This window comes from Aspergillus fischeri, genomic scaffold (assembly GCF_000149645.3).
Source record: "Aspergillus fischeri NRRL 181 1099437636264 genomic scaffold, whole genome shotgun sequence".
NCBI lineage: Eukaryota > Fungi > Ascomycota > Eurotiomycetes > Eurotiales > Aspergillaceae > Aspergillus > Aspergillus fischeri.
The window spans coordinates 3,366,522-3,392,925 of record NW_001509762.1 but is presented as its reverse complement, the minus strand read 5'-3'; the positions used below and the strand labels follow the sequence as shown (position 1 = coordinate 3,392,925).

General features: G+C 52.4%; 7 protein-coding genes across 7 annotated transcripts; 2 read left to right on the top strand and 5 right to left on the bottom strand.

Moving 5' to 3' along the window:
- Positions 1–636: 636 nt before the first annotated feature.
- Positions 637–1,542, bottom strand: NFIA_083660 (60S ribosomal protein eL19; the record flags this gene model as incomplete). The annotated part of the gene is made up of 4 exons (XM_001260310.1): positions 637–789; positions 895–1,045; positions 1,174–1,424; positions 1,465–1,542. The coding sequence occupies 4 exons, from the start codon at positions 1,540–1,542 to the stop codon at positions 637–639; spliced, it is 633 nt and encodes a 210-aa protein (XP_001260311.1).
- A 634-nt stretch (positions 1,543–2,176) lies between these two features.
- Positions 2,177–10,732, bottom strand: NFIA_083650 (translational activator GCN1; the record flags this gene model as incomplete). Its single annotated transcript, XM_001260309.1, has 10 exons — positions 2,177–2,734; positions 2,786–2,927; positions 2,987–3,068; positions 3,125–3,280; positions 3,340–3,531; positions 3,587–7,411; positions 7,476–7,670; positions 7,723–8,407; positions 8,461–10,526; positions 10,612–10,732. The coding sequence occupies 10 exons, from the start codon at positions 10,730–10,732 to the stop codon at positions 2,177–2,179; spliced, it is 8,022 nt and encodes a 2,673-aa protein (XP_001260310.1).
- A 302-nt stretch (positions 10,733–11,034) lies between these two features.
- On the top strand, positions 11,035–15,850 carry NFIA_083640 (putative ATP dependent RNA helicase; the record flags this gene model as incomplete). The annotated part of the gene is made up of 10 exons (XM_001260308.1): positions 11,035–11,776; positions 11,829–12,483; positions 12,540–13,427; positions 13,475–14,196; positions 14,242–14,299; positions 14,349–14,490; positions 14,540–14,924; positions 14,971–15,184; positions 15,232–15,562; positions 15,626–15,850. The coding sequence occupies 10 exons, from the start codon at positions 11,035–11,037 to the stop codon at positions 15,848–15,850; spliced, it is 4,362 nt and encodes a 1,453-aa protein (XP_001260309.1).
- A 136-nt stretch (positions 15,851–15,986) lies between these two features.
- On the bottom strand, positions 15,987–18,119 carry NFIA_083630 (NADPH--cytochrome P450 reductase; the record flags this gene model as incomplete). Its single annotated transcript, XM_001260307.1, has 1 exon — positions 15,987–18,119. The coding sequence occupies one exon, from the start codon at positions 18,117–18,119 to the stop codon at positions 15,987–15,989; it is 2,133 nt and encodes a 710-aa protein (XP_001260308.1).
- A 350-nt stretch (positions 18,120–18,469) lies between these two features.
- On the bottom strand, positions 18,470–18,802 carry NFIA_083620 (uncharacterized protein; the record flags this gene model as incomplete). The annotated part of the gene is made up of 1 exon (XM_001260306.1): positions 18,470–18,802. The coding sequence occupies one exon, from the start codon at positions 18,800–18,802 to the stop codon at positions 18,470–18,472; it is 333 nt and encodes a 110-aa protein (XP_001260307.1).
- A 208-nt stretch (positions 18,803–19,010) lies between these two features.
- Positions 19,011–20,647, bottom strand: NFIA_083610 (cytochrome P450; the record flags this gene model as incomplete). The annotated part of the gene is made up of 2 exons (XM_001260305.1): positions 19,011–20,491; positions 20,542–20,647. The coding sequence occupies 2 exons, from the start codon at positions 20,645–20,647 to the stop codon at positions 19,011–19,013; spliced, it is 1,587 nt and encodes a 528-aa protein (XP_001260306.1).
- Positions 20,648–21,367: 720 nt separating this feature from the next.
- Positions 21,368–23,047, top strand: NFIA_083600 (myo-inositol transporter; the record flags this gene model as incomplete). The annotated part of the gene is made up of 3 exons (XM_001260304.1): positions 21,368–21,536; positions 21,585–22,510; positions 22,562–23,047. The coding sequence occupies 3 exons, from the start codon at positions 21,368–21,370 to the stop codon at positions 23,045–23,047; spliced, it is 1,581 nt and encodes a 526-aa protein (XP_001260305.1).
- Positions 23,048–26,404: the final 3,357 nt, after the last annotated feature.

Below are 26,404 nucleotides of genomic sequence, written 5' to 3'. Positions count from 1 at the left end.
ATGGGATACGGGGTAAGGGATACGTGATGATACTACAGACGAATAAACACCAGCTTTATCTCAGACGTCTCAAGAGTAGTATAGTAGACCGAACCGGGAATCTGATATTCAGGTAACGTTACGACATTAGATAAACAGCTTTGATCGGACTGAGGCTGAACCGAAGGGTATGGGGAGAAGGGAATCAGGGACATCCGGACAGTCTTCTGGTCAGAATGCAGGGGAGCAGTTGGATGCGATATGATGATGGAGAGAGAAAGAGGACTCCGTAGAGCAGTGGTAAAAAAGAGAAAAAAGAATTTCAGACTCATATCACACAAAAGCGCCATGCCATTTGTTTTCCTTTAAATGAAGAAAAAGAAAGCTTTGTTTTCCTTTTTTGTTTCTCTCTCTCATTCTTTGCTCTTTTTCCTTGGGAGAGAAAAAAGAGGAATAGCATTTTACTGCTTCCCGATTCCAGGTATCAAATATCTTCCAGGTTTCCCCTGATCAATTGTCCCGGACAGAGAATCAAACCACCGAGCCCAGACCTGAGAGACATAAAACAAACATGGCCGACCTGATTCCCGTTGGCTATTGGATTTCCCCCCAGTTCAACCTCCGCACCGCCAAAAAAAGTCAGATGGCTTTTTTGGTTTACTCCTGTTGCTCCTCGCCGGCCAGAGCGTTACGCTTGGCCTCGATACGCTCCTGTCGTCTCTCACGGAGGGCCTTGTTCTTGGCACGCTTGGCGTCCATCTCTTCCTTGAGCAGGCGCTCACGCTGTCTCTCAGCCTTGGCCTTCTGGATCTGTAGGGGTCGAAAAACAATTTGTCAGCCTCTTTATCTCTATTCGCCCCGTAGTCGCTATCTTGCATCCCACTGAGAAGGACATGAATTGAGAGGAAGACTTACGTGCTCAATCAGAGCGCGCTTGTGCTTGAAGGTGTTACCCTTGCTCAGGTGGTAGAGCTCGTGGTAAAGGTGCTTGTCGATCTTGCCGGCGGCACGGTAGCGGACGAGGAGGCGACGGAGAACACGCATGCGGCGCATCCAGAGGAGCTGGCTGTAATACGCAGACGTCCATCAGTAAAGGCTCTTTGCTTCATTCTCTTCCCCCCAGATGACTGGCAGGAAGTGTGGCAACCGATCGAAGATCCTCCTCAACCGTTGACAGAGGCAGAGTGTGCATACCTGGGCATACGAGCGTCCTTGGTACCCTTACGCTTACCCAGACCGCGGTGTCTGCCGATTCTGCGGGCAGCGTTGAGCTCACGGGCACGGGCGCGGGAGTGCATGGTGACGGGCTTGCGGATGATGAGGCCATCGCTGACGAGCTTGCGGATAGTCTGGCGGGAGTTGGCGTTGGAGATCTCATTCATCTCATTGGGATCGAGCCAAATCTTGCGCTTGCCGCAGCCCACCACGGAGGCGGCGAGGCGCTTCTGGGTGCGAAGGTTGACCCTGTAAAGCGAGAAACCACACGGTCAGCCTTTCTGTTGTACAGAACCGGTCGAGGGGAGAGTCCCCAGCAGTGAGAGAAATTTCCCGGAAATGGGCCATTTTCAAGCGCTGATCGAGGGAAAAAATTCCATCAAATGACAGTATCTCCCCATGAAAGGACAATATCAGATTATGAAGATGGAACTCACATCTTGATGTCGGCGTATCGACGGTCGTTGGCGGATGATGTTCGTTGCACTCGTCGACGGGTAGAATTCCCAGGTGAGGAGTTTGAGATACGCGCGGTTGATTAGCTAAGCGACTGTGCTGCTAAGCGAGAGGGTCCACCTTAGGGTTTGTGCCCCGGACGCTTGTCCCGACCGGGGAAGCGGATTGAGCCTCAACGTCCCGCAGCCTATGATACGATGGTATCTGACTGGAAAGATATCTGGAACATGGTATTCTGGATCACATTGAAAAGGCCTGAAAGGCTTATTCGGATTGATGACTTTTTCTCGAATCTCCTTGTATTCGCACGTCATGTACGGGCTCTCCCGGATAGATCACGTGACCCTCTTCGACATCGCTGTATGAGTGAGTACTCCTTAAGCGAGGGTTCAACGAGGGAGAAAGAAAATCATCGTTCATATCATTCGCTACTTTTGTAATCTAGTCTGCTCTATACTATACACTCGAATGAAGAGGGTATAGATCTCGCTCATGCCAACGTTTGTAGAAAGTAAACCGCGCTCAACTACTCATCAGCAAATGAGCCTTCCCCAAGATCGACCTTTCCGACGCTCCACAGTTCCTTCTCATCCTCAGCTTCGTCATTGGACAGACCCAGTCCTCCCTGTCCACCTTCAGCCTCCTTGCGTTCTCTAGCCTGGCCGGCGAGACGTAGCGCAACTCGCTTGAAGTAGTCCGACATACTCCGCTTAGGTCCAGGGGGAAGTTCAGCCCCGGGTCCAGCCATATACTTGTCGAAAACAGCACTTTCAGATTCCTCAACCGAGAAGAGTGACAGGAACGCAGCTTCAGCAGCGAGCTTGATGGGAATAATGACATCACGAACACAGCTGAAAATCGGTGGTGCAAGCAGAGCCAGATGAGGCCGGGTCAGTTCGGGGTGAAGTCGGCTCACCGTTCTCAAGACCACCAAAGTGAGACGGCGAACATCAGGAGGCACGCCCGCCTGTATGCAGGGCGCTAGTGCTTCAAAGATGGCCTTGTTTGTCTCGAAATTGCGACTCTCATCCTCGATCAAAAGGAACTTCCCAGCAGCGAGGACGCTGTTCTCGGCAATGAAAGGCTGTCACAGAAATCAGAACCACGAAGCTTGAAAGGCCAGTGAGTAACTTACATCCTTGTTCGAGACGCCCTGACATATGATCGATTGAGTCTCGGCAGCGTAAGTCTCAGTCAGGGACGACGGTGAGTCAACCAGCAAGGCGTTCAGGCCTAGAATGGATGCGTGTGTCATATGGCTTGTGAGCACACGGTTCCTTGAATTACCATGTCAGCACTGCTCCTAAAGTTGAACGGTATAGTACGATAGACCTACTTGATCAGTGGGCTGGCGGTAGACGCGGGAAGGACCTTCACCAGCGCACCAAGCAATTTGGCATTCGTAATAGCAACACCATCTACTGAATAGTCAGCTCTGCAACGTTGACCTGGTCAGGCTTAAATCTCAACTTACCGGTCTGATCGCTGGCATCATCGTCAATGAGTGCAAGGATAGCATTCTTCGAAGCCTCGCTCATATTCGCGCCAGCTTTGCCGACGACTTCTTGTAGTGCCTTCATCATCGCATTCTTGACGCCCATATCATCTGTCTTTGTACCCGTAATCAATTCTGGTCAAGGATTAGTATCAAGGCTGCTATCAAATTATCGCACAATCTAATTGACCTACCTGCAATGAGGGGATCCACCCTTGGAGTCAAGGTAATCAAGATTCCAAGACCCTTGGCAGCCCTGTTGCGCAGTGTCTCACTGGTAGAATCGGCTAGACCTCGCGCAAACGTACGTTGCAGCTGAGGCAGGAATGGCTTGACTGCCATCGGGATCTTCTCAAGAAGCTTGTTAAGTGTGAAGAAGATAGCACCTAGTCCTGGTCAGTCCTATGAACGATACAGAAAGCAAGCCTCATATCAACCTACATTTGATATCCACTGAACGTTCAGAAACCACTCTGATCAAAGGACCAGTGATTTGAGTAACGAAAAGCTTCAGGGAGTTTGCATTGGTACGGTCGATAATATCGCCAATGGCCAGAGCTGCTTGCGTACGCTGTTCCACATTGCCGTTGAGAAGACCCTGCAAGAAGATTGGCAGAATGGCAGTGATACCCTTCGGCAAGCTGAAACCTGGCAGATCGGCTCCAGGCACACCCACTTGTCGTAGGACCTGGCGTGTTGGAATAGTGAGGACTTCCATTTCCTCTTTGCGCATGTGAGACGTGAGCCCACTGAGTGCTGTCCAAGCTGCCTTGACAACTTCCTTATCGCTATCGTCGAAGGAAATGAGCAGGACGCGAATCAGATCCTGGTAGTATCTAGAGTAGTCGATCTCGGCTTCAGAGAAGAACTTGTTAAGATGGAGCGCAGCGCTGGCGCGGCGTCTGTGGTCATCGTGTTTCAGAAGAGTCATCATGACGTTCATCACGACATTCAGACCATCGAACTCATCCACAGATACCAAGACGGCATCGAAGGCGCTGTTCAGTTCTTCCCGATGCTCCTCGTCCGTAGTGGAAAGAATGTTGTCCATCAAGGAGTTGAGAATCGCGGGTAATCTGCGCGTCAAGGCCGAACCTGCCACCTCAGCCAAGGAAGCGATTGCCCTAGCATTAAAGGCAGAGATGGGCGAAGTGATCAGGGTCGGGATCAGGTTGGGTAAAATGATGTTAGCCCTTGTTTGCTCGGTAAGGAGCGTCAGTAGTGCTGACAGCGCTTGCTCAGCATCCTCGTTGTTTCTCAAAAGCATCAGGAGATGGGGCAGAACCTGGTCAACAGCCTTCTTGCCAAGAATCTGCTGCAGTGCATCGAAGGCTTCTGCTGCCGCTTCACGGACGTCTTCGTCGCTATCGACAAGGGCAACCCGAACGGTCGAGATGAGGATCTTTTCGTAGTCCTCCAGGGCTTCAGGAGACGCAGAGGTAATGAGCTCTCTCAGGGCAATGCAGATACCTTGCTTGACATCCACATCGGGTGACGTACGGAGGCCTTCCTCGAGAGATGGCAGCAAAGTAGCGAGCACGGACTCGCCAGCCTTCTTGATAAGGTCTCCAAGAGCATTGCTGGCGATAACCTTGTGCTCCATGTTTGCTGAACCAAGACGCCGAATGATAAACTGCGACAAAGTAGGCACCATCTCTTTGAGCGTTTTGGGTGAAGCGACAAGCGACTTCCAAACAGCCATCGCTGCGCTCTTGACAAGACCAGAAGTATCGCAGCGACAAATGAACAGAGCGGACAAGACCTTGTTTCTCCTCTCCTCGCCGAGGACCTCGAGCAAGGACTGTCCGGCTTGAGCAGCCTCTTCCTCTTCCTCTTCCGCATCTGCCTTGGCTGTGATACCCGTGATGCTAAAGAGCAGGTCACCCACCAGTTCAACAGAGCTCAATCTGATACGGTAGCTATCGTCCGCAAGACCGCGTTCAAGCTCAGGAAGAAGCAAGTCGATAGCCTTGGAAGAGAAGTTCTTGACCAGCAGACGACCAGCCTTGAGAGATGTCTCCCGAATGGAGTCGACGTCATCTGCCAATCCTGCGAGAATGGGAGGAATAATCTTGCTAAGATATGGCGCAAAGCTGTTTCCAAAGCAGGCAGGCAGGAAAATAAAGAGCGTCATGAAGCCTTCCCGAACAGCCGGCTTGGAGCTTGAGACGTTCTGCAAGATTGTTGGCAGTGTCTCTTCCAGTCTTGTCGTTCCCAGACCTGCCAGAACCTCCGCAAGAGCCTGTGCGGATCCCAAACGATCGCCGGCGCCAGTATCCGACTTGAGCGTAGTCATGAGGTTGGGAATGAGATCGGGTAGTGCATCCTCTCCGAGCTTCTCGATAAGTGAGCCGAGAGCTTTGGACGCGGTGGCACGGGTAGTAGGCACTGGATCGACGATGGCTAAGTGCAATCCAGAAACGATAATGGGCAGGTGAGAGATAAGATCCTTCCGCTCAGTAAGGTGAGCCAAGCTGCCAATGATCTGTGCGGACTTCCTCTTGGTATTTGATCTGTCGCCAAGACCGCGCTCAAGGATACGGACAACAAGCGCCAAAGAGGGAGCATCCAAATAATGAACGAAAGAGACCTTGATAAGTGCATCCAGAGCCTCATCTGTGTATTTGGTCGGATCACTCAGGGCCTTGAGAAGGACATTGACCAAGCCCTTCACTTCGGGGTTGCTGATGACCTCACCGAATCGCTGCAGACTGCGATTTGCGGCGTTGCGCACCTCCTTGTGAGTATCATTGAGCACCACGGTAAGTGGAGGGATGATGTCGGGCAAGCTTGCTGCCAATTGCTGGGGGTCGAGATAAGCCATTGCTCCAAGGAGATCGCAGGCTCCCTTTTGACTGCGCCATTGCGTGTCGTCAAGACCATCGAGGAGAGTAGGGAGAATCTTCTTCACACCGTAGGAGCTGAGATTAGAGAAGCAAGCCTTTGCTGCGTCGAGGCAAGCATCGCGGACGTCGATGCTAGGGTCACCGAAACCGGCAAGGAGCTGCGGCACGATCTGAATGACATATGGTTCAAATGTGCGCCCGAGGATGGTGGCGAAGAGTTCAAACGCTAACAGAGCACCCAGTCGCTGATGTGCCTCTTTCTTATTCTCAGTTGCGTCCTTCAGGTGAGACATGACCTGGTACTCCCGCAGAGTGAAGATGCCCCTTCCACGAACGATACCAGCCAGACCGTAAGCCGCTCCACGCTGGGTAGCATAGTTCTTGGTCTGCAACAGTTGATCCAGCATCTCTTGTACATACTCTCCGCTCTTTGGCCCGCAGAGACGAATGAGTGGTGGAAGGCATCCCGAGACGGCCGATTGTACAGTTTCCGACGGAGTCGGGAGTGTCGCCAGAAGTCGCTTGATTACTGTTTGCAACCGCGGATCGTCCGACTTGAGATGCTGAGCCAGAGAACCGTAGAGAACAACCACTGCTTCATTGAGAAGATCGGATGTCTCGCTTCCTTTGTCTGAAGTTTCCAGAGTGGTTTCCAGTATTTCCATCAACTCCTCAACCCGCTGCTGGCCGCGCGACGCGACGACGGATCTGCCGCTGTCAGCCATTTGGGATCTCACCATAGAGTTTCTGTCAATCAAGGGTCCTCTTTCAATCAGAAAGCGAAGGAACGAAACAATCTGATCGCCTTCGAAACTATTTGTCATCGCACCAAAAGCGAGGGCAATGCCACTGCGGCATTCCCAGTGGTCGGTCGTATCCACCTTGAGCGGCATTCCGTACTTGTCCTTCGCAGGCTCTTTGGGCTTCACTTCCTCCTCGTACATTGACTGCAATTGCTGGACAATGTCCCCGAAAACCGACGGATTGAGCTCCACTGCATGGCCCAACGCGCGGGCAGCAGCGCCTCGGAGTTGGGAGTCCTTGGAAGAGAGGTATGGGATTATTTTCCCGTAGGAAGTCTCGTCGACCTCGAGGGCATTTTCCTCCCAGATATTTTCAGCAATTTCCGCGTTCTCCTCCACCTGATCGTGACAGCCCAACCAGATGTGCTCAGAGAAGTCCAGGTCAGTCAGATCAATTTCAGACTCAATAACCTGGAGCACCGAGGTTCGGACGGATGTATCTGGAATGATGGTGCCTTGTAGAAGGACATTAAGCTCCTCATTGGTGATGTTGGACGAAATGCATCTACAGAAATCGAAGAGAGTATCCTTGATCAGCTTGTAGTGCTGGGTAAACTTCTGCATGGCAGTAAGCAGATGATTCAGAACCTCAACGCGTGGAAGACGGTTGTCAGTGACTGTGCATAAAGTGTTAGCGATTCTCAGTCCTAGTCATGCTCCTTGAGAGATGGCAGAACTCACATGAACCGGAATGGAATGACAGGAACTCCAGCGCCAGAAGCAACTGCTCTCCTTCTTCTTCCCCTTTGACTTCTTCGATGCCATTGCGGCTCAGAACCATGAATATCAAGGGAAGTATATATGCCAAGGATGTCATGTCGAATGGGCGCTGCTCAGACGCAAAACGAAGGCGATAAAGAATTCTTGTAACAAGCCCTGTAACATGGTCAATAGATGCCTGAACTGCTAATGATATGTGAAAACTCACCACCGAGTGGCTCGGCTTCCATCTCAGGCGGCAGATGGGACCTGCCAATTGCTCGTAGTGTCGCAACACCAACGAAGGGGCGAAGAGGACCTAGGCGCGAGGAGACTTTCTCAGCGCATTTCACGTACGCTTTGGAAACGACGTCACCCGCGAACAAGCCCACGCCAGCTCGGGCCAGAGACAGCAATGAGCTTACAGCCGGGTTGATCCATCCATCAGCATCAACGGCGGGCCCGCTCGCAAGCCCCTGAATAATGCCGGCGCCTCTTTCGACTCTCTTCACTTCCTGTAGGACCTCCTCACGGATCTTAGATTCCTTGGCAAGTTGAGCTTTGACCTTCGCTTGTTCATCCGCGCTAAGCTTCTTCTGCGTTTGACCTTTCTTCTGAGCTAATTGCGCCCGCAGCTCTTCTTCCCATTTGAGGGTGTCGTAGTCTTTGGTGTTCTTGTCGAATGCTGGCTGCATCGACTTGGTGTTGAGGACATCAACGAACATGGTCCCCTCTGGAGTGCGGGCAATGGCTGCATCGGTTGGTGTGAACCTAGAAAGACGCGATGCATCCAAATCGTCTCTGATCTGCCGAATCAGGCGAGGGACCATAGTGTCTGGTGCGACAAATGCCAGGTCCCCTGCAGCATTCCAGATAGCTACATCAATCGCAGGGACTTTCGATTGGATGGGGTCCTGCGCCAAATTAGCATGTTGTTTTCTACACTGGATGACAACTGAAGACCAACCTCATGCACCTGCGTCAATTGCTTCATAAAATCATCCGGATATTCACGGACAAGATCACCAGGATCTGTACCAGTCCTTAAGCACAGTGCGATCCATGAAATATTGGGAATCAGTTCTGGCCTGCAAAGTACAAGAAGCTGAACGAGTTGACGCTTCAGATCAGATCGAATCTTATCGGACTGTATATCGGCGGCAGAAGGACAGATGGCCTTCGCTACGAGGTGAAGGAGCTTCTCACTCGCCGGTCCTGCAGACGATGCAGCAGAATCTTTCTCCGCCGTTCTCAAGGCGAGAATCCACGTCCACAGAGCTTCAGTGACCACGCGACCCATCAGTTCCGACCTGCGCAGATAAATCCCCATAAGAGCGTGAGCAGCTTCCTCACGCAAGTTTGTGCGAAGTCCGGGAGCCGTGACAGCGTAAATGAATGCCTGAGCCCATGCAACCTTGGCTGCATCTTCGGTGCTCTCGAACTTGGATCCAGACGAGACAGCCACAAGGGCGCGAACCATCCACTGGATCTCTGCTGGAGACGTCAATTTGGTATAAGCCTTAGGGTTCAGAAGAAAAGAAGGCTTTGGGGTGAGGAGCATCGACTGTGCCACAGTGGTTTCCCAGTCCGCCTTATCTAATCCCTGGGCTGTAGATACCCTTTCGTAGAGGGCAAGGTATACAAATGCTGCGGATAAAGAGCCATTCTGAGCTGAAGGTAGAGGATTTGAAGTTACCTCCTTGAACAAATCCTTCATCTTGTCGAGGAACTTGGTGACAAATGGTCCAACCTCGGAGGTAGCCAGTGTTGGTGCTTCAATACGCCAGAAGACGTCTCCAACAATCAGTTGCCAAAGCTTCCTGAACGGGATACGCTTATCTGCAATTCCTTTGACGACGGCATTGATGACATCGTCACTAACTTTCACCTTGGTTTGAAGGAGGAAAGTGAGGTGCTTGCAGAGGGCCTTGATTTCTTGTTCCAATGCTACTTCGTTAGATTCCCGCGAGAAGACAGGAGCAAACCCTTGCACTATGTCTTTGGAGACACTCCCACTAGGCAGGATAGCACAGACCGCTTGAGCATACACAGCACGATGTTCTGGGCTAGTGATCTTCTGGGTCTTTAGGGGCCCGATGATCTCACCAGCGATCTTGACAAGCCAATCCTCATTTTTAGACTTTGAGAGGATGTACTCAAGAGACTGCACAGCACCTTGCCTAATAGTCGCATTGTTTGATTTCATGCTGGAGAGAAGGTGCTTCAGGAGCCGAGAGAACAGAATCTCGGACAGGTCAAAGTCCTCTGGTAGAGAAGAGCATAGTGAAGGCACCAATCCACCCAATACCACCTCTGGAGCACGCAAGAGCGATTTCTCAAGAGGAGGTACTAGCTCCGACGTGAAATCCTCATAGGTAATAAAAGAGGCGAAGAAGTCAGATAAGCCACTTGCGATGTGGTTTGGCACTGCAGCTTTTGAGCCGATCAATTCTTTGACATAGTATGCGAGGATCAATTTCTTTTCATTCTCCAGGACGGCCTTCCTGTTCGGTAAGTGGGCGCATACACCAGAGACGACACCGAGGAAGGGCGCATTCTTCTGCCCCGCCGAGTCACCAGTCAGCCGAGCGACTGACTGGCGGACAGCATCCTCGCCCCAATTGTCTGACGAGAAAACGGCGCGTAGAGCACGTCTCGTAACAGTAAGGGCAGACTGTTTCACCGTTGGTCTGGGACGAGCAGCAAGGCAGGTTTCGAGAGCCTTTGCATCCACAGCGACAATGTCCAGGACGATCGAGAGAGGGGTGTCCGGGTCATTTTTCAATATCTGCAGCAGAAGGGAGCACCATTCCAGCAGGACAAACGCGGAAGAAGGAGCCAATCCGGGTTTAGAAGCCTCTGCGAGCAGATTCTGGGTAAGGTATTTCAGATCTTCGGTCGGAACGGGCGCCTTGAGGATCGTACGCAGACATTGCTGGACAGCTTGTCGAGAGGGTCGATCGACGTAGAGCGGATAGGTCGTAAAAAGGAGTCCTATAAGAGACTGACGGATTTCTTGGGGTAATTCAGAGCCTAATAAGTCGAAAGAGAACAGAGCGCGTGAGCAATGTCCATGCTGAAGGGCTGACTCCCGAGGGGTGAGCGACAACCAACTTACCAACTCTATCGCGGAGCTCCTGGAGAGCATGAGTTCTGCGAGTAGTCGAGCTCGAAAAGAGAGCGTCTCGCAGGCTCTCCAGGTCTCCTGATTTCACCTGTTCCCATGGAAAGTCGTCCATGTTAGGTGGACTGGAGCATGTCGGCGTTCGCTAGAAGCCTTCCCGCAATGCTGTCATAAGAGTTTTCGACGTTGTGGGGGAGGAGCTCCGTCAACCGCAGCCGACATCATCGGCCCTCTCTCGCGCCCATGGAGACTTTTTCATCATTCAACGCTCGCATTCACACTCCAAAAACCCTACGGGCCCAAGAACCTCCGTCGATATCTCAACGCCAATTTTCGTGCGGCTCGTGGGGTTGAATCGGTCTTAGCTGCGCTTTCTTAGGACCCCTCTGAGCGAGGCGGACCTTGGTCTTGAGAGTCATGCCCTCCAACAACAAACGAAAGAAGAAACCTGCCTCTAATCCCGCTAGGGGCTTCGCGACTGTTTCTGTACCCTCGAAACCAAAGTCGGTGGACTCAACGACCCCTGCATCGACCGTTGATTCCCGATCAGTCACTGAGAGTGACCGGCCAACACCGGCAGAACCGAGCCAGCCACCTTCGGAGAAGCGAGAGCCTTCCTCCCTACAGAACTACTCGCCGGAGGAACTTGAGAAACATTTGGAGAACGCAGAGTTGCAGCTGCTGGTTGAAAAGCTTGCTGCCAAATGCAAGAACGATGCCGCCCGCCAAGTCACAAAGCTCGAAACCGAGCGGAGGGTCTTGCGGCAACAGGCTGTATCTCTGAATCTCTTGGAGTGGCTTCCTAAAGAAGTGCAGGAATTAATTCTCAGCCTTGCCGAAGCGGAAGAACGCGAAATCAGCCCTCCGTCTAGCTTGAAGAAGTCGAGCTCTGAGGAAGAGTTGTACATGAGACTTTGGACATTGCGGGAGACGCTCATGAAACTTGGGTTCCCCGAAGTGAAAGTTGAGGAGGCGTTGAAACATGTGCTGCTTTACTTGCCCGGTACATCTACAAGTTCTAATAGAGACGTGGTCCCGAACCTGGATGAGTCTTTGGACTGGCTTGCCATGCACTGCCTTCCCGCGGAACTACCATCTTATACACAGTCGAGCGCTCAAACACGCAATGAGTCGGAACGACTCATTTCTTTTATCTCTGGTAAATTTAAGCTGTGACCATCTACGGAGTGTAAGAGGCTAACGCCCAATAGAGAGTCAGCCGACGGAATCCTCGCCGTCAAAGGCAACGAATGTTGACAACAAGCCGAAGAAGACGAGGAATGTAAAGATGATCACTCCTGTCGCCTTAAGTCCCTACGACTCTGATAGCTCTCTGGACCCTGACACGTTGCTTCCAAAATTCCTGGAATTGCAGACGAAGCTGTACGACCTGCGACCAGAATTGTTCGATCAGCCAAAGAAGGGCAAAAAATCTGGTCATGAGCAGGCAAATGTCACCACAGAGGATCCCCAAGTTGCGAGACTCCAGCGTAAACTTGCAAGCATTGAGAATGACGTGTTGTTTGACCGCGATGAGGCCGAGTACCGGTGGAGGGAGAAGCTTGATGACCTGAGGAGGGAAGCAGCATTTTCCAGACGTGTTGCTCGCGACGAAGGAAATGGTGCGCCTGTGGAACCCGAGGTCAGGAAGCCGGATGAGACTGAGGCTGAGAATGGCGCCGGGTTCATGGACGACAACGGAGATACAGCAGATCTTCTTGGAGATATGTTCGACACTGAGGAGCCAATCTTGGAGACTGGTATTATTACAGAAGAGCTCAAGAAAGCCTCCGTCACGATGCGTGACTTCGGTAAATGGACCGGGCTTAGTCCTCGACGGGTCCTGGAAGAGACGTGCAAGTCCAGGTATGAACCTGTAGGCGCTCCTTTTGTGGTAGACCAAAAAACTCATGGCGCTTTAGGGATACCGGATGTACGATTACTTATAAAGACTTCTCACCCTCATCACATACGAATCGAAAGGCCGTTGAAGTCAGGTGGTCGAAACCTCAAGACGTGCCTTTTCCCTTGGAAGTGGATATGGTCACACATAAATCGAACTCTTACACGACATTTGTATCAATGGAGTCCGTAGCTACATCCACCTCTCAACAGGCAGAGGCTTTCGTGTCTACGATAGCTCTTTTCATTCTATTCCCGCAAAACTCGAAAGAAGGAAAAGCCTATCTGCGACTGCCGGCCGTCTGGCGGGATCTGTGGACTGAGTTGGCAGACGTCAAAAAGCTTCAGGAGGAGGAAGGTGACAAAAAGGTTGTCAAGGGCCTTAGGACGCTGATTCAAGAGAACCAAGGTACCTTTGAAGACGATGTTGTATTGTCGGATAATTTCCGGCGGAGGAATGGCGCAGCTGGCAAAGCAGAGTCGTCCGGGAGGGTCGGCTCCAGAGTCCAGGTGTCTGATGAACAGCTGAAGAGAATATGGGCGGAGAAATCCTCCACACCATCCTTCCAACACATGGTTCAGGGACGGATGAACCTGCCGATCTGGGAGTTCAAGGACGAAATTCTCAACACGCTCGACACGCATCGTGCCCTTATTATCTGCAGTGAGACAGGAAGTGGAAAAAGCACGCAGATACCTTCGTTCATCCTTGAGCATGAATTGAAACAAGGTCGTCCTTGCAAGATCTATGTGACGGAGCCTAGGAGGATCTCTGCTATATCCCTGGCGCGCAGAGTCAGTGAGGAGCTTGGGGAGAGTAAGGCAGACGTTGGGACGGCCCGGTCTCTGATTGGTTTTGCTGTTAGGCTGGAAAGCAAAGTTAGCCAATCCACGAGACTGGTATTTGCGTATGTATCATGCCCTGAGTTTCAGAAGTCATACTGATCTGATGCAGTACAACCGGAGTGGTAGTACGGATGTTGGAGCGTCCCGACGACTTCCAGGACATTACTCATGTTGTTCTTGACGAGGTTCATGAACGGTCCATTGACAGCGATTTTCTTCTGATTGTGCTTCGGCGACTAATGCAGAAACGGCCAGACTTGAAGTTGATACTGATGTCCGCTACTCTCGAGGCTCAACGTTTCTCTTCATACCTCGGTGGCGTTCCTGTGCTGAATATACCTGGACGGACCTTCCCTGTCGAGATGAAGTTCTTGGAGGATGCGATCGAGCTGACCAACTACCGCCTACTGGAAAACGAGGCGAACACTGTGATTGATGAAGATGTGGACGATACGCCGTCGGACAACGGGGAAGGCGATACCGCTGGCGGCCTGCTAGCCAGTCTTGAAGGATATTCCAAGCAAACTCGCGAAACAGTACTCAGTTTCGACGAGTACCGCCTCGACTACCAGCTCATCAAAAATTTGCTAGTGAAACTCGCGTCGGCACCGGAGATGGCACCCTACAGTAGAGCCATCCTGGTGTTCATGCCTGGCATGGCGGAAATTCGTCGTCTGAATGATGAGATTCTCTCAGATCCAATTTTCCAGACAGGCTGGATCGTACATGCACTTCACTCTTCCATTGCCAGCGAAGACCAGGAAAAGGCGTTTGTTGTGCCTCCCGAGGGCATGAGAAAAATTGTCATTGCCACAAACATTGCAGAAACAGGTATGTTTGCAAGGCTGCCACGATAATCAGATGCTGACTTCTCAGGTATCACCATCCCGGATATCACAGCAGTCATCGACGCTGGCAAGGAAAAGACGATGCGGTGGGTATCATGCAGTGGTTTCATGCAAGACCCTGCTGACACATTTTAGGTTTGACGAAAGACGACAACTTTCAAGGCTCGTGGAGGCCTTTATCTCGCGTGCCAATGCAAAGCAACGCCGAGGAAGAGCTGGACGAGTGCAGAGCGGTATCTGTTTCCACTTGTTCACCAAGCATCGACATGATAAACTGGTATGTCCAAATTCCTGTCATTATTCCTTTGATACTAACAATCACACAGCTCGCAGAGCAGCAGACGCCGGAGATGCTTCGGCTATCCTTGCAAGATCTTGTACTGCGTGTCAAGATCTGTAAACTCGGCGAAGTGGAGCAGACTCTCCTCGAAGGATTGGATCCACCATCGTCCAAGAACATACGCCGTGCGATTGACTCGCTGAAAGAAGTCAAAGCTCTCACCAACTCGGAGAGCTTGACACCTCTGGGCATGCAACTTGCCAAATTGCCCCTGGATGTCTTCCTCGGAAAGTTGATCATCCACGGCGTGTTCTTCAAGTGCCTAGACGCTTGCATTAGCATTGCCGCCATTCTCTCATCCAAATCGCCGTTTGTCAATACTATGGGATCCAACAACCAGAAAGATCTTGCGAGGCTATCATTCAAGAAGGGTAGGTAAATTCTTGATAAAGCGAGGTCTATGCTAATATAGGTCAGGCGATTCCGACCTCCTGACTGTGTACAATGCGTACTGCGCCTGGAGGCGCACGAGAAGTACGCCGGGGGCCAACGAGTATGCCTTTTGCCGGAAGAACTTTCTCAGTTCGCAGACGCTTTTGAACATCGAAGACATCAAGATGCAGCTCATAGTCTCCCTTGCAGATGCAGGGCTTCTCACTCTGGATCCGACCCAAAAGACTATGCTGAACAGGTATTCACACACCTACCCTATATTTATCTTAAACTCACACAACGCAGAGCCCGATCCGGCGGCCGCCAACGGCAATTCTTCACCATCCCCGAGGACTACGACACAAACAGCAGCAACGACGTCGTCGTCAACTCGGTCATCGCCTGGAGCTTCTACCCGAAACTACTCACCCGCGAAGGCAAAGGCTGGCGCAACGTCGCCAACAACCAATCCGTCACTCTGCACCCAACCTCCGTCAACAAGCACGCCGACGCCTCCCTGAAATGGCTCTCCTACTACCACATCATGCAGGCCCGCAACAGGAACTACAACGCCTTTGAGACAAACGCCGTCGACGACTTTGCCATTGCGCTGCTGTGCGGAGAGGCCGAGTTCAAGGTACGTACCCACTGCCACCTTTCTACAGCTTGCAAAGAGATACGAAATTCTGATTGAATGCAGATGTACTCTGGGATTGTCTCCATCGACGCAAACCGCATCCGCTTCGCGGTCCGCGACTGGAAGGCCATGCTCGCGCTGAAGATCCTCAGTGCGCGGATCCGGGAGATCCTGGCGGGCACGGTCCGCGACCCGCAGAAGGTGCTGTCGTATAAACAGCAGCAATGGGTCGGGATCTGGCAGCAGATTTTCTCCCAGGCGGGGAAACGGATGGCTGAGAAGCGGTAATCACTTACGTGCTAGTAAATAAACGATTATGGACGATATGATTACAAGCTGGCTGGCTAGGGTAGAAATAAAAGTTCTTTGTAAAATATCAATAGGACAAAAATTTTCTAGACGGCACGCAACTATGACAGAAAAACTATCCCCATACATCCTCCTGCCACTTATTCTTCCTCTTGATTGCCTTACTCCACTCGTTTAGTTCGGTCTCGCTCCACCTCCTGGCCGCTCGCATCGCCTCCCCAACTGTCTTTTCCACCTCGCGGGCCATCCCCGCCCGGCCGCAGATGTACACGTTCGCGCCCTCGTCGATCAGCCGGATCACCTCGGCGGCATGCTCCGCGATCCGATCCTGAACGTAGACTTTCTGGCTGCGGACTTCCCGCGAGAACGCAGTGATGACGCGGAGCTTATCGCCAAGAGCTGCCTGCATCTCCTCCAGTTCCTCCTTGTAGATGAAATCCTGCGTCGGGGCCCGGCACCCGAAAAAAAGGATCATCTCGCCGGTTTCTTTGCCGATGAGGCTCAGCTGGCGGCGCTCGGCGATGAAGGCGCGGAAGGGGGCCAGCCCCGTGCCGGCTGCGACCATGACAAGCGGGCATTTACTCATGAGCGGGAGTTTGAAGCGGCTGCGGCGGAGGTGGGCGTGGATTTTGCCGCCAGTCAGGCTGGCGTTGGGACCGGCGAGCGGGTAGGTGAGGCCGGTGGGGTGGGCGGACGAGGCGAGGGATGCGGAGAGGGCGAGGAGGTAGTTGGATGTTAGGCCGTAAATGGATTGGGTTGGGTTCGCTGGGAGCGGGGCGCAGGAGACGAGGACGGTGATGGATGGTTTGCGTGGGGCGAGGACACTGCTGGAGGAGATGGAGTAGTAGCGGGGTTGGATTGGGGTGAGCGTCTCGATGAGATAGGAGAGTGGGAGGGTTGTCCACGGGGTATCGGGGCAGGCGAGCTGCAGAAGCCGACCAAGGGTGAGGTGGGTGTGGTTGAGGAAGCTGGCGTAGGCGGTCTTGTCCTGCCCGAGCTGGAGAAGGAAGTCCTTGGCTGCTGGCGTGGGGGAGAACTGGGCGAGTCCGAGGAGAGTGTCGCGGTTGACAGGGGCACAGATCTCCAGATAGTAGCGGAAGAGGGCAATGGGGGTCGTGGGAGTGGGGACTCTCACTTTAGTTGCTGGGTCGAGCGATGTGATGCTGATGGGTACTTCGTGGCGAGACGGAGGAAGCCCCAGGGCGTTGACGAGGATGTCCACTTCGGCATCTGGATTGCCCGGCCAGACGGCCAGATGATCACCGGTTTTGTATGTGAACTCGGGTTGACTGCTGAGATCTAGTTCGATGTGAAGACAGTGGCTATCGGAGGAAGCGAAGAGTTCCCTTGAGCTGCTGATGTCGACTGCCCGTACGGGAGAGCATTGAGCAGCGGATCTGAACGAGTCGCGGCGGATGTCCGGTTCTCCATGGTGAAGGTCGATGGGCTCAAGCGACTCGTCTTCCTGGACGGACAGTGTCGGCATATACTTGACCTCGGCTTCCTGAAAACCCAGCTGCTGTTTGAACGTGGCAAACAGATCCTCCTTCCAACTCATGAAATCCTCTTGTGTTGTGCCTTCAGCATCGTTCGCCTTGCCGACGGGCATCAACGACTTAGCCCCAAACCGATCCAGAGCTTCCACGACGACGTCAACGACGCGATTGTAGAACTTGTAGTTGCTGTTGCCCAAGCCGAAAGCAGCGTAGCGGAGGTTGGACAGGGAGACGTTCTGGGTCTTGTGAATACAATCCCAGAACTCGGCGGTGTTGTCGCTAGGATCACCCTCACCGTAGGTCGAGAGAATGAAGATCGCCAGTTTGGAGTCTGGAATCATACTGACAGAGTCCGGATCATAATCGGACAAGTCAGCTGTCATGGCCTCCTGACCGAACCGCAGCGAGACCTCGCGGGCCAGCCGGTGCGCAAAACCTTCGGCAGTGCCGGACTGGGAGCCCCAAAAGACCACGACATTCTTGCCCGTTTCGTCCATTTTCTGAGCAATGTTGCGGATCTGCTTATTGGCATTGGAGCCAGCCGCGCCGCCATTCTTCAATTGCGGCCGTTCGTACACAAGATGGAGATAAGGATCGGGCCGGTCCCAGAGCATGCCTCGGGAGACATAGGTACACGCTATGATGCTGACGACAGTCAAAGCAGCACAGTCGGCGACACTTGCAGGGCTGGTTACTTTGAAGAGATCCCGAAGAATCTCGGGGTGAGAGCTCCACTGAGAGAAAAGCGACATAATGAACGTAGACAGTCACTTGTCAATTGTCATTACTGGAAGACAGTCAGGAGGAAGCCCAGATATATGGACACCAGCATGAAGACATAGCCATTGCGACAGCATGGGGTAACTTTCCCTCACAATCTTATCTCTCGAGCCAACACCCAATATCGGTCTTTGACCGGCGTTGCATCGTGGCACAGACAATAAACCAACAGGGCAGGAATCCGCGTCTGCATCCCCGACAGTGAGAAGATGTCGCGTAAGGTTGACAGCATCAGAAGCAGAAGTTCTGTACTGTCTGGACACAGTCAATCCCCAATCCCCAAACGGAAACATTCCCCGCGGGGAAAACTCCCCTTCTTGTCTCAGGCCTGAGCCTCAGGCATCGACTTCCCGTCCCCAGCTTCCGACTCGGCCTCAACAGCAGACCCAGATCCAGATGTAGAACCAGCCTGCGACTCCGCTGCCATTACCTTACTCCCCTTTTTCGGCCGTCCAGATCTCTCCGCATCTGCTACGTACTCCATCTTGACGCGCGGGTTCGTTGCGGGATCGAATCCCCGCTCTTTGGCGCGGTGGATGATCCTCTGGACGCTGCGGACGGGGATGTCCAGCCCTGCTGCTATGGCTTTCGAGTCGACGCCGAAGGCAGAGAGGCCGAGGACTTGGATGCGAAGTTCGATTGGATGGTAGCCCATTTTTCTGAAGGTAATTTGATGAAGGAAGTGGATGAGGATGGTTGATTGAGAGTCGACTGAGGAAGGAATGTGTGGGAATTATCAATTATCCCTTTTCGGACTAGTGCAGGGACTATGAACGATTCTATTTCTGCATGCACAGTATCTACGAAGCCACCTATGAAGGTCATGCTATGGAGGATGTATTGCAATGGATTATGGATTCATGCTATATCATGTCCCGTTGCCTCCTCCACACCTTCACAGGCATATCTCCCAAAATCAAATTCATCGTCTCCAACCGCTTCAACTCCCACCCAGGATGAGGCAGGGCAAACTCATACCGATGCACCAACGAGGCAATTGCCTTGGTCTGCTCCAGGTAAGAGATATTCCGCCCGATGCAGGACCGAGCGCCCGCAGAGAAGGCCACAAAGTACGGCTGCAGCGCCTTGCCTTCTTCGCCCAGCCACCGCTCGGGGATGTACCGGTCCGCCTGCGGGAAGACCGACTCATCGCGGTGGGCGACCAGCGCCGAGATGCTCACCGAGGTGTTGCCTGGCACCCACTGGCCCAGGATCTCCATGCCTTCGGGCGGGGTCTGGCGCGGGAGGCCGTGCGAGGTGGGCGGGAAGATGCGGAGGGATTCGTCGAGGCAGGCGCGGAGGTAGGGGAGGTGCTTGACTTTGTCGTAGGGGGCGATGATTTCGTCATCGTCCAGGACAGCGTCGACTTCTTCGCGGAGCTTGACCAGACAGCACGGGTTCTTGAGCAGCTGGTACATGACGTTGGCGATGGCGATGGCGGTCGTTACGCTGCCGGCGTTCATCATGATGTTGACCTCGGCGACGATCTCGCCCCATTCCAGGTTGTTCGGGTGTCCGTTCTTGTCCTCCATGAGCGCCTGGAAGAAATCGTCCAGTTTCTCGCCGGCCTCGTAGCGGCGGAGGCGTTGGGATGCGCGCCGCCACACGATGTTGTCCCAGTTGTCTGACGAGCGTTGCATCCGCCCGAAGAACGGGATGATGTTTACTAGCTTGTTGAGCACGGGGTACCATTCGTAGTTCCACAGAATCAGCGACTGCTTGCGCGCGGTCGGATACAGCGCCTCGCGGAGGTGGACCTCATACGTCGTCCCGTCTTTCCTCTCGGCCGTGCACACGTCGCTGCCGCTGTCCAGGAAGCCCAGCTTCTCTGAGAGACCAATGTCGGCGATGGCGTCGAGAGTAAAGTAGTTGGTCCAGGCGCGAAAGTCGACCGTCAGATCCGCCGGATCGGGCGCCGCCTTGCCCTCCGCCACAGCTGGCGAGGGAGGCTTCGTGCAGACCCGGTCAAAGTGTGCGATCAGCCGCTCGAGCTTGTCGCTGACTTTGTACTCCCACGTCTCCAGATTCTTGAGGGCATACGCCGAGGAAAGCACTTTGCGCTTGCGCGCGTGGTCGGGCTTATCGACCACGTCGGCGAGATGGTAGTGTGTACCTGCCGTGACAATGTACGACGGATCCTTGATACACTTGGTGTTATGCCCGTAGATGTCCTTGATGGCGCGGACGTCGCCGTACGACAGCGAGTTCGGTCCGGTGCGGAGGACGGGATGTTTCCGGTGTAGTTTCATGAGCTCCATGGAACGGAAGCCTCGAGATGCGAGCACCATGAAAGGAATGGCAGACATGCCTGAGAAGGGGTGGAAGTTGGGATATCTCCGGAGGCCTAACTATTCAGCCTTGTCCCAAGAATAAGACCACCACAGGTTTACTCACCTTTAGGATCCCGGATGTACTCCGCAAATGGATAGGCAATGAAATAGACAAAGAGGAGGAGGCCCAGTATGCATGCATACGGGGCAATTGTGAAAAGCGACCACATTGTGACTGTGCTCAAGAAGTATAGAGTCTAGTTGTTGGAAGTTCGATTCAGGACATGGCAGTAGAGAGCCAGAAGCTCTTATACCTTAGAAGACAGCAGAAGGCCTTCGATTCGGAACCAAAGATGGTGGGCTGTGAACTGTGACATGCAAGCCCAAACGTTGCCATGTCATCAACATGAGATCGTTCTCTTCCTCAGTTCCTCAGTTGCTGTACATGCATTTACGGGGAATATTTCCTCTTCGGACTGCCACCACGATATACTTTGGCGCAACCAAGGAATAAGCAACAAGCAACTCCCCACGCGGTCGATCAGAATAGGGTCCATTTACCCTGCGAAAGAGTTGCCACTGCTAGCAGTAACAAGCTAGGATCGGCTTTTGCTTCCATGAAAAGAACTCAATCCCGCAAGCCACTCCGGTATCTGATGTCGATAGCCGATATCCGCTGACGAATGCACTGAAGTATGGCGTCTGGGGAATCAGTGCGGGGAATCCTGGGGCCCCCGTGTATCATGTTGCGTAGAGTCGTTTGGCATCATGCATCTGTTCATTCTCAAGTGTGCTAGGTTGTTGACAAGGTTTGGTGTGAGGGGTTGTATGCATCTGATATAAAATGCTTGATCTCACTGTGCAGCAACACGGAGTTGTATTGACTCCTCAATATCATCCAGCTCTATACCAGTACCAGTAAAGAGACATAGATAAGATCAATTGGTGCCATGGATTCTGACGCCGACTCAACGAAGCTGTCACTGGATGGCAAAGCGGAAGCCGTCCATCAAGAACATCTAGGCGACGATAATCTAGACGACTCAATTGAGATGACCGACCCGGGAATGACTGTCTGGTTAATCGCCTGTACTGTGTCCATGGGAGGATTCCTGTTCGGTTAGTATCCACCCGAATACGCCATGGATCAATAATTAATGCACGTAGGGTACGATACTGGCGTCATCTCGGCAGTACTGGTCAGCTTGGGAACAGACCTAGGCAAAAAGCTCTCCTCTAGCGAGCAAGAACTGATCACTTCCATCACGTCCGGAGGCGCGCTGATAGGCGCAGTGTTAGCCGGTCTGACCTCTGACAAGTACGGACGCAAGCTCGGCATCTATGTGGGCTGTGCGCTCTTCGTCGTGGGCACCGTAGTCCAAGCCGCTGCGTACTCCATCGCCCAGATGACGGTTGGACGGCTGATCGTCGGGTTTGGTGTCGGCAACGCCGCCATGATCATCCCGCTGTATATCGGCGAGATGGCACCTGCTCGATTCCGCGGCCGGTTGATCGTCTTTGACAATCTCTGTGTGGCATTTGGCCAGTTTGTGTCGTACGCACTCGGAGCTGCGTTTACGGATGTAGCCCATGGCTGGAGGTACATGGTCGGTATTGGGGCGATTCCAGCCCTGATGCTGGGCGCCGCAATGCCATGGTGTCCCGAGACTCCTCGCCAATTGATTTCGCATAGCCGTGGCGAAGAGGCACGGCAAGTGTTGAAAAGGATCTTCCCGCAAGCCACCGATCAGCAAGTCGATGCAAAAGCCCGGTTGATCCAGCATTCCATCGAAGAAGCGGCGGTGTCTGTCTTGGAGAGGAGCCTGTGGTGGCAGATGAAACAGCTCTTCACGGTGCGCGAGAACGTGCGCGCTCTCGTTACGGCCTGCATGGTCATGGCTATATCCCAGCTGGGCGGGTTCAACACGCTCATGTACTATTCCGCCACGCTCTTCTCCATGGTGGGCTTCAACAAACCCACCGCCGTGTCGATGGTGGTCGGCGCGACGAACTTTCTGTTTGGCTTCGCCAATTTTGCGTCCATCGACCGTTTTGGCAGACGCGTGGTCCTCTTGATCACCGTTCTCGGAATGGTAAGTCCTCCCACGGCCAAGATGATAATCTTGAGGCTAACGCTCGCACAGTCCCTCTCTCTAGTAGTTGCCGCCATCGCCTTCCACTGGATCCCCGTCAACCACGACCTCACCGTCATCCAAACGCAACAAATGAGCTGGGCCAGCATCCTCCTCCTCGTGACCATCATCATCTACGTAGCCTTCTTCGCCGCCGGCGTTGCCCCAATCGCATGGGTTGGCACAGAGTTCCTCCCGCTGGAAGTGCGCGCGCTCGGCACGATGATGAACACGGTGACCTGCTGGGGATGCAACATTATCATCTCGTCGACGTTTCTGTCAATGATGAAGGCCATGACGCCGAGCGGGGCGTTTGGGTTCTATGCTGGGATTTGCTTTGTCGGATGGGTGTTTGTCATCTTCTGTTATGCGGAGGTGCATAATATGCCGCTGGAGTCGGTGCGGGAGGTGTATAGACATGGCTTTGGTGTTAAGTATGCTAAACAGCTGCAGAGGAAGAGGGTGCTTCGGGAGAGGCAGAAGCCGGTGGATGCCTAGTTGAGCATGTCGTTAGATGCTCGTTATCTGTTTATTGATATATACCCAAGTGACATCAGATCCTGACTGTCCGTAACAACACTTTACATTTGACATATATATATATATCTCTCTGTCTGAATGGCTCGCGCTTCATGGCTTATATGATCAGATATACATCCACTGCTCAGATGTCAGTTCCAAAATATATTTACAAATTTGAAGTCCGAATAAACTCACATATACGTCCATTCGCATCTATGCAGTGTACAAGTTGATCAAGTCCATCCCTGTCTTTATCTGATGTACAGTACTCTGCACTATAAGAAATGCACGCCCTCCTTGATCTGTTCACATCTAAGATCACAACTCAACAGGTACATCTGCTGTATACTCTACATCCTACAGTACTCGACATCAACGCGGCATCAAAATAAGGTTGACTACATCGCTTTGCATAAAGGCATAAGAACTTGTGCAGCGTCAGCGTACGGTGCACTGTGCACTGTGCACAAATTGTGTGAGATCGAGTACAACCAGAAAGACACTCGGTCTCGCGGTTTATCGAACGCAGTAGATTTCACTATTGACAATGCCATGGAAAAGACGGTGAGGACGAGGTTGCGGTCAGTCGACTGTTGATAGTAGTGGCTGGCTGGAGGTGGATGAGCAAGGAAACGATTTACATTCCTGGGGTGGATATCTGACATGATCCTGATGTCTTGAAGTCTTCGTTCTTTCTGTATGCAGATACACGTGTATACCTGGTTATTCTGGACTTGCGAGTCATCTAGACAATCAAGGGGGGTACATAGTACATAGTACATACTGGCTGTGCTGGGCACAGTATCCGAGGTAGTACAGATGCTTACAGACACCATGACTACGTCATGCACGATAGCCATACTTCTGACAGAATGACTATCGCTTTGGCTACTGTGTAAGTGTGTATGAAGCAAGTAGATCATGCCTGTCACTGTCAGAGCATGAACAGACTGACTACTGATGAGAGGTGACCGCAGCTCTGCATTGGAGATCACGAGTGTGATGACACCAAGTCATGTGGAGCCCTGCGTACTGAATTTCCTATTTGATAGTATCATAATTTCAATTTATTCATGGATAGTTCGATAGTCGAGACAACATCTGACCCGTGCACCTTCAAGTCAACAAACCAAGGTAATAATCAAAAGTGATGATCTGGCAAGCGGGGATGGGATGGGTGGAATGGACGTGGATCGGTCCAACATCCACATCCACAACCACAACCCCATCCACCCACCCTGGTCTCCTCCCTCAACACTCGCATATGCACCAACGGGTCGTTGCAGCTGAAACTTGGATCCCGTCATTTGCCAGTACAACTTTGCCAGGCTAAGGTAAGAGTGGATGGCGGCCAGACCTGGCAGACCAGACCCTGCTCCACTAGATACTGGTAATGTATGCACGTCCTGTATCTACCGTGTACTGTACGGAGTACTCTGGGCTCTAGCAGTACAGAGACAGCGCCACGCCATCAAGCAAGGGGCATGGCGAGGACAAAGGGGGTATCGGCGGTCAAGCCATGAATCGATCATTGATTATCTCGCTACGATACGGAGTAATTTGATCCAAATTATCTCCGGAGGTGTTGTTACGTGGTGACCATGGCCAGTTGGCGACGGTGGTAGGTTCAGTTAGTTGCTCTTTTCCTTGATTCAGCTAGTCTTCGTTGCCATTGTCATTGCCATTGTCATTGTCATTCTCATATTTATTATTAGACCTTCTATCTAATAAATGGCATAGATAACAGTAACCACTCGAGGCTCACGGTTCGCTGCATCACGGGTGACCGTGTCCCCTCGTCGACTACGTGGTCGCTCCCACAGCCAGTCGATCCGCCTCTTGACGCCCCTCAACATGTGCAGCCCCAGGATGAGCTCTCACTTCCACCAATCGCATTCGTCAATTTTTCACCACCTTGCCCCTCTATTTCTTGCCGAGTACGGAGTAGAGAACTACCTAAGAACTTGGAGCCTGGCCAGATTGTTGTTGTTGGTGGTGTCTGTTGACGAGGATAATGATCTGAAGGGGAAATCCCTCCGAGTCCAAGGAGAGGAGAGGAGGTCCGTGATGATAGACTACCATGCTATGTCTTCAACTCTGTCGATTGGTCAACGTCATCAACAGTAGGTACCTACCTGGTCAGCTGTTGAAGGCGTGTCGCACAGAATTTATCTCCTTGTCTGTATGGACTTGTAGGGATTTACCTCCCAAAACTCAAGTCAAATCAAACAGGGATTTGGCTTGGTTACACGCCGACGATGATCTAGCGATCCATCCTGCCAGGATGGAGATGTCGGATCTTATTCACATTCAGTACGTGGGTACTGTACGGCACTACGAGGAGATAAAATGGGATCATCCAAGTACCTTTCTAGGAATATATTTTTCGTCGCTCAAGAGTGAGATCCTTCTGATCTATTGACTTGATATCTGCCTCTGCATCCGCAAAATGCAGCGAGCGGGATGCAATGTAAGGTTAATTACCTGCAATGCACATCATGTATAATCGCCAGTTACTATGATAATCCCGTGGTCCTCGATGCTTAGCCCTGCTGTAGGCTGTACTCCGTACTCCGTAGACTAGGCTGTCACAGCAAGCGCCAGAGCGAAGCTGAAGGCCAAGCCGAAACTGACCATGACCGTTGGCGCTGATACACTAACCCCCATGCATCATCAACTTATCAAGACTGCGGATCCTGTCGGGGGCAATATCTATCTTCGCGCCGTCAGGATTTGGATCAGCAAGTAGATTATTGGTTCGTCGGCGTTTCGGCCAGGGGCGGAGTATATGACATGGCTGACTCGAGCGTTGCTGATATCACAGGGTAGTGAAATGTCCGGTGGAGTAATGGTATTCTCGGAGCGATTGCAGGGCATCCCTGCTGGGCAGGTTACACTTCATTCTCGTGAAGATTGCAAACTCGAGGCGATGCGATCATCTCGGAACGTGCCATGAGGCAGATAGGCTGGCGAGTGGCGATTCGACTCCATTCCGTTCCATCCAGGCTGAATTCTAGAAGATACAGCGTAGCACAGCATATACTCCGTAGGGTTGCACAGGACCAGTTTCAAGATGCTGACTGTATCTGTACGGAGACAAGGCAACTTTCTGTAGTTTTGCCTTGCGCGCTAGACTAGATCTGCTGGCTACTGTGATTGGGCGAGAGAAATTCCGATACTGCAAGCAGGACTCTTAGCAGGCTACCTACCTCATATCCAATCCCTACCATGTCACACCGGTCATAAACGATCGTCAGGTGTAACGTGGAGAAGGTCTATTCGTGTATGCCTGGAGAGTCCATACAAAGACTGCGCGAGAATAATAGATCTGAA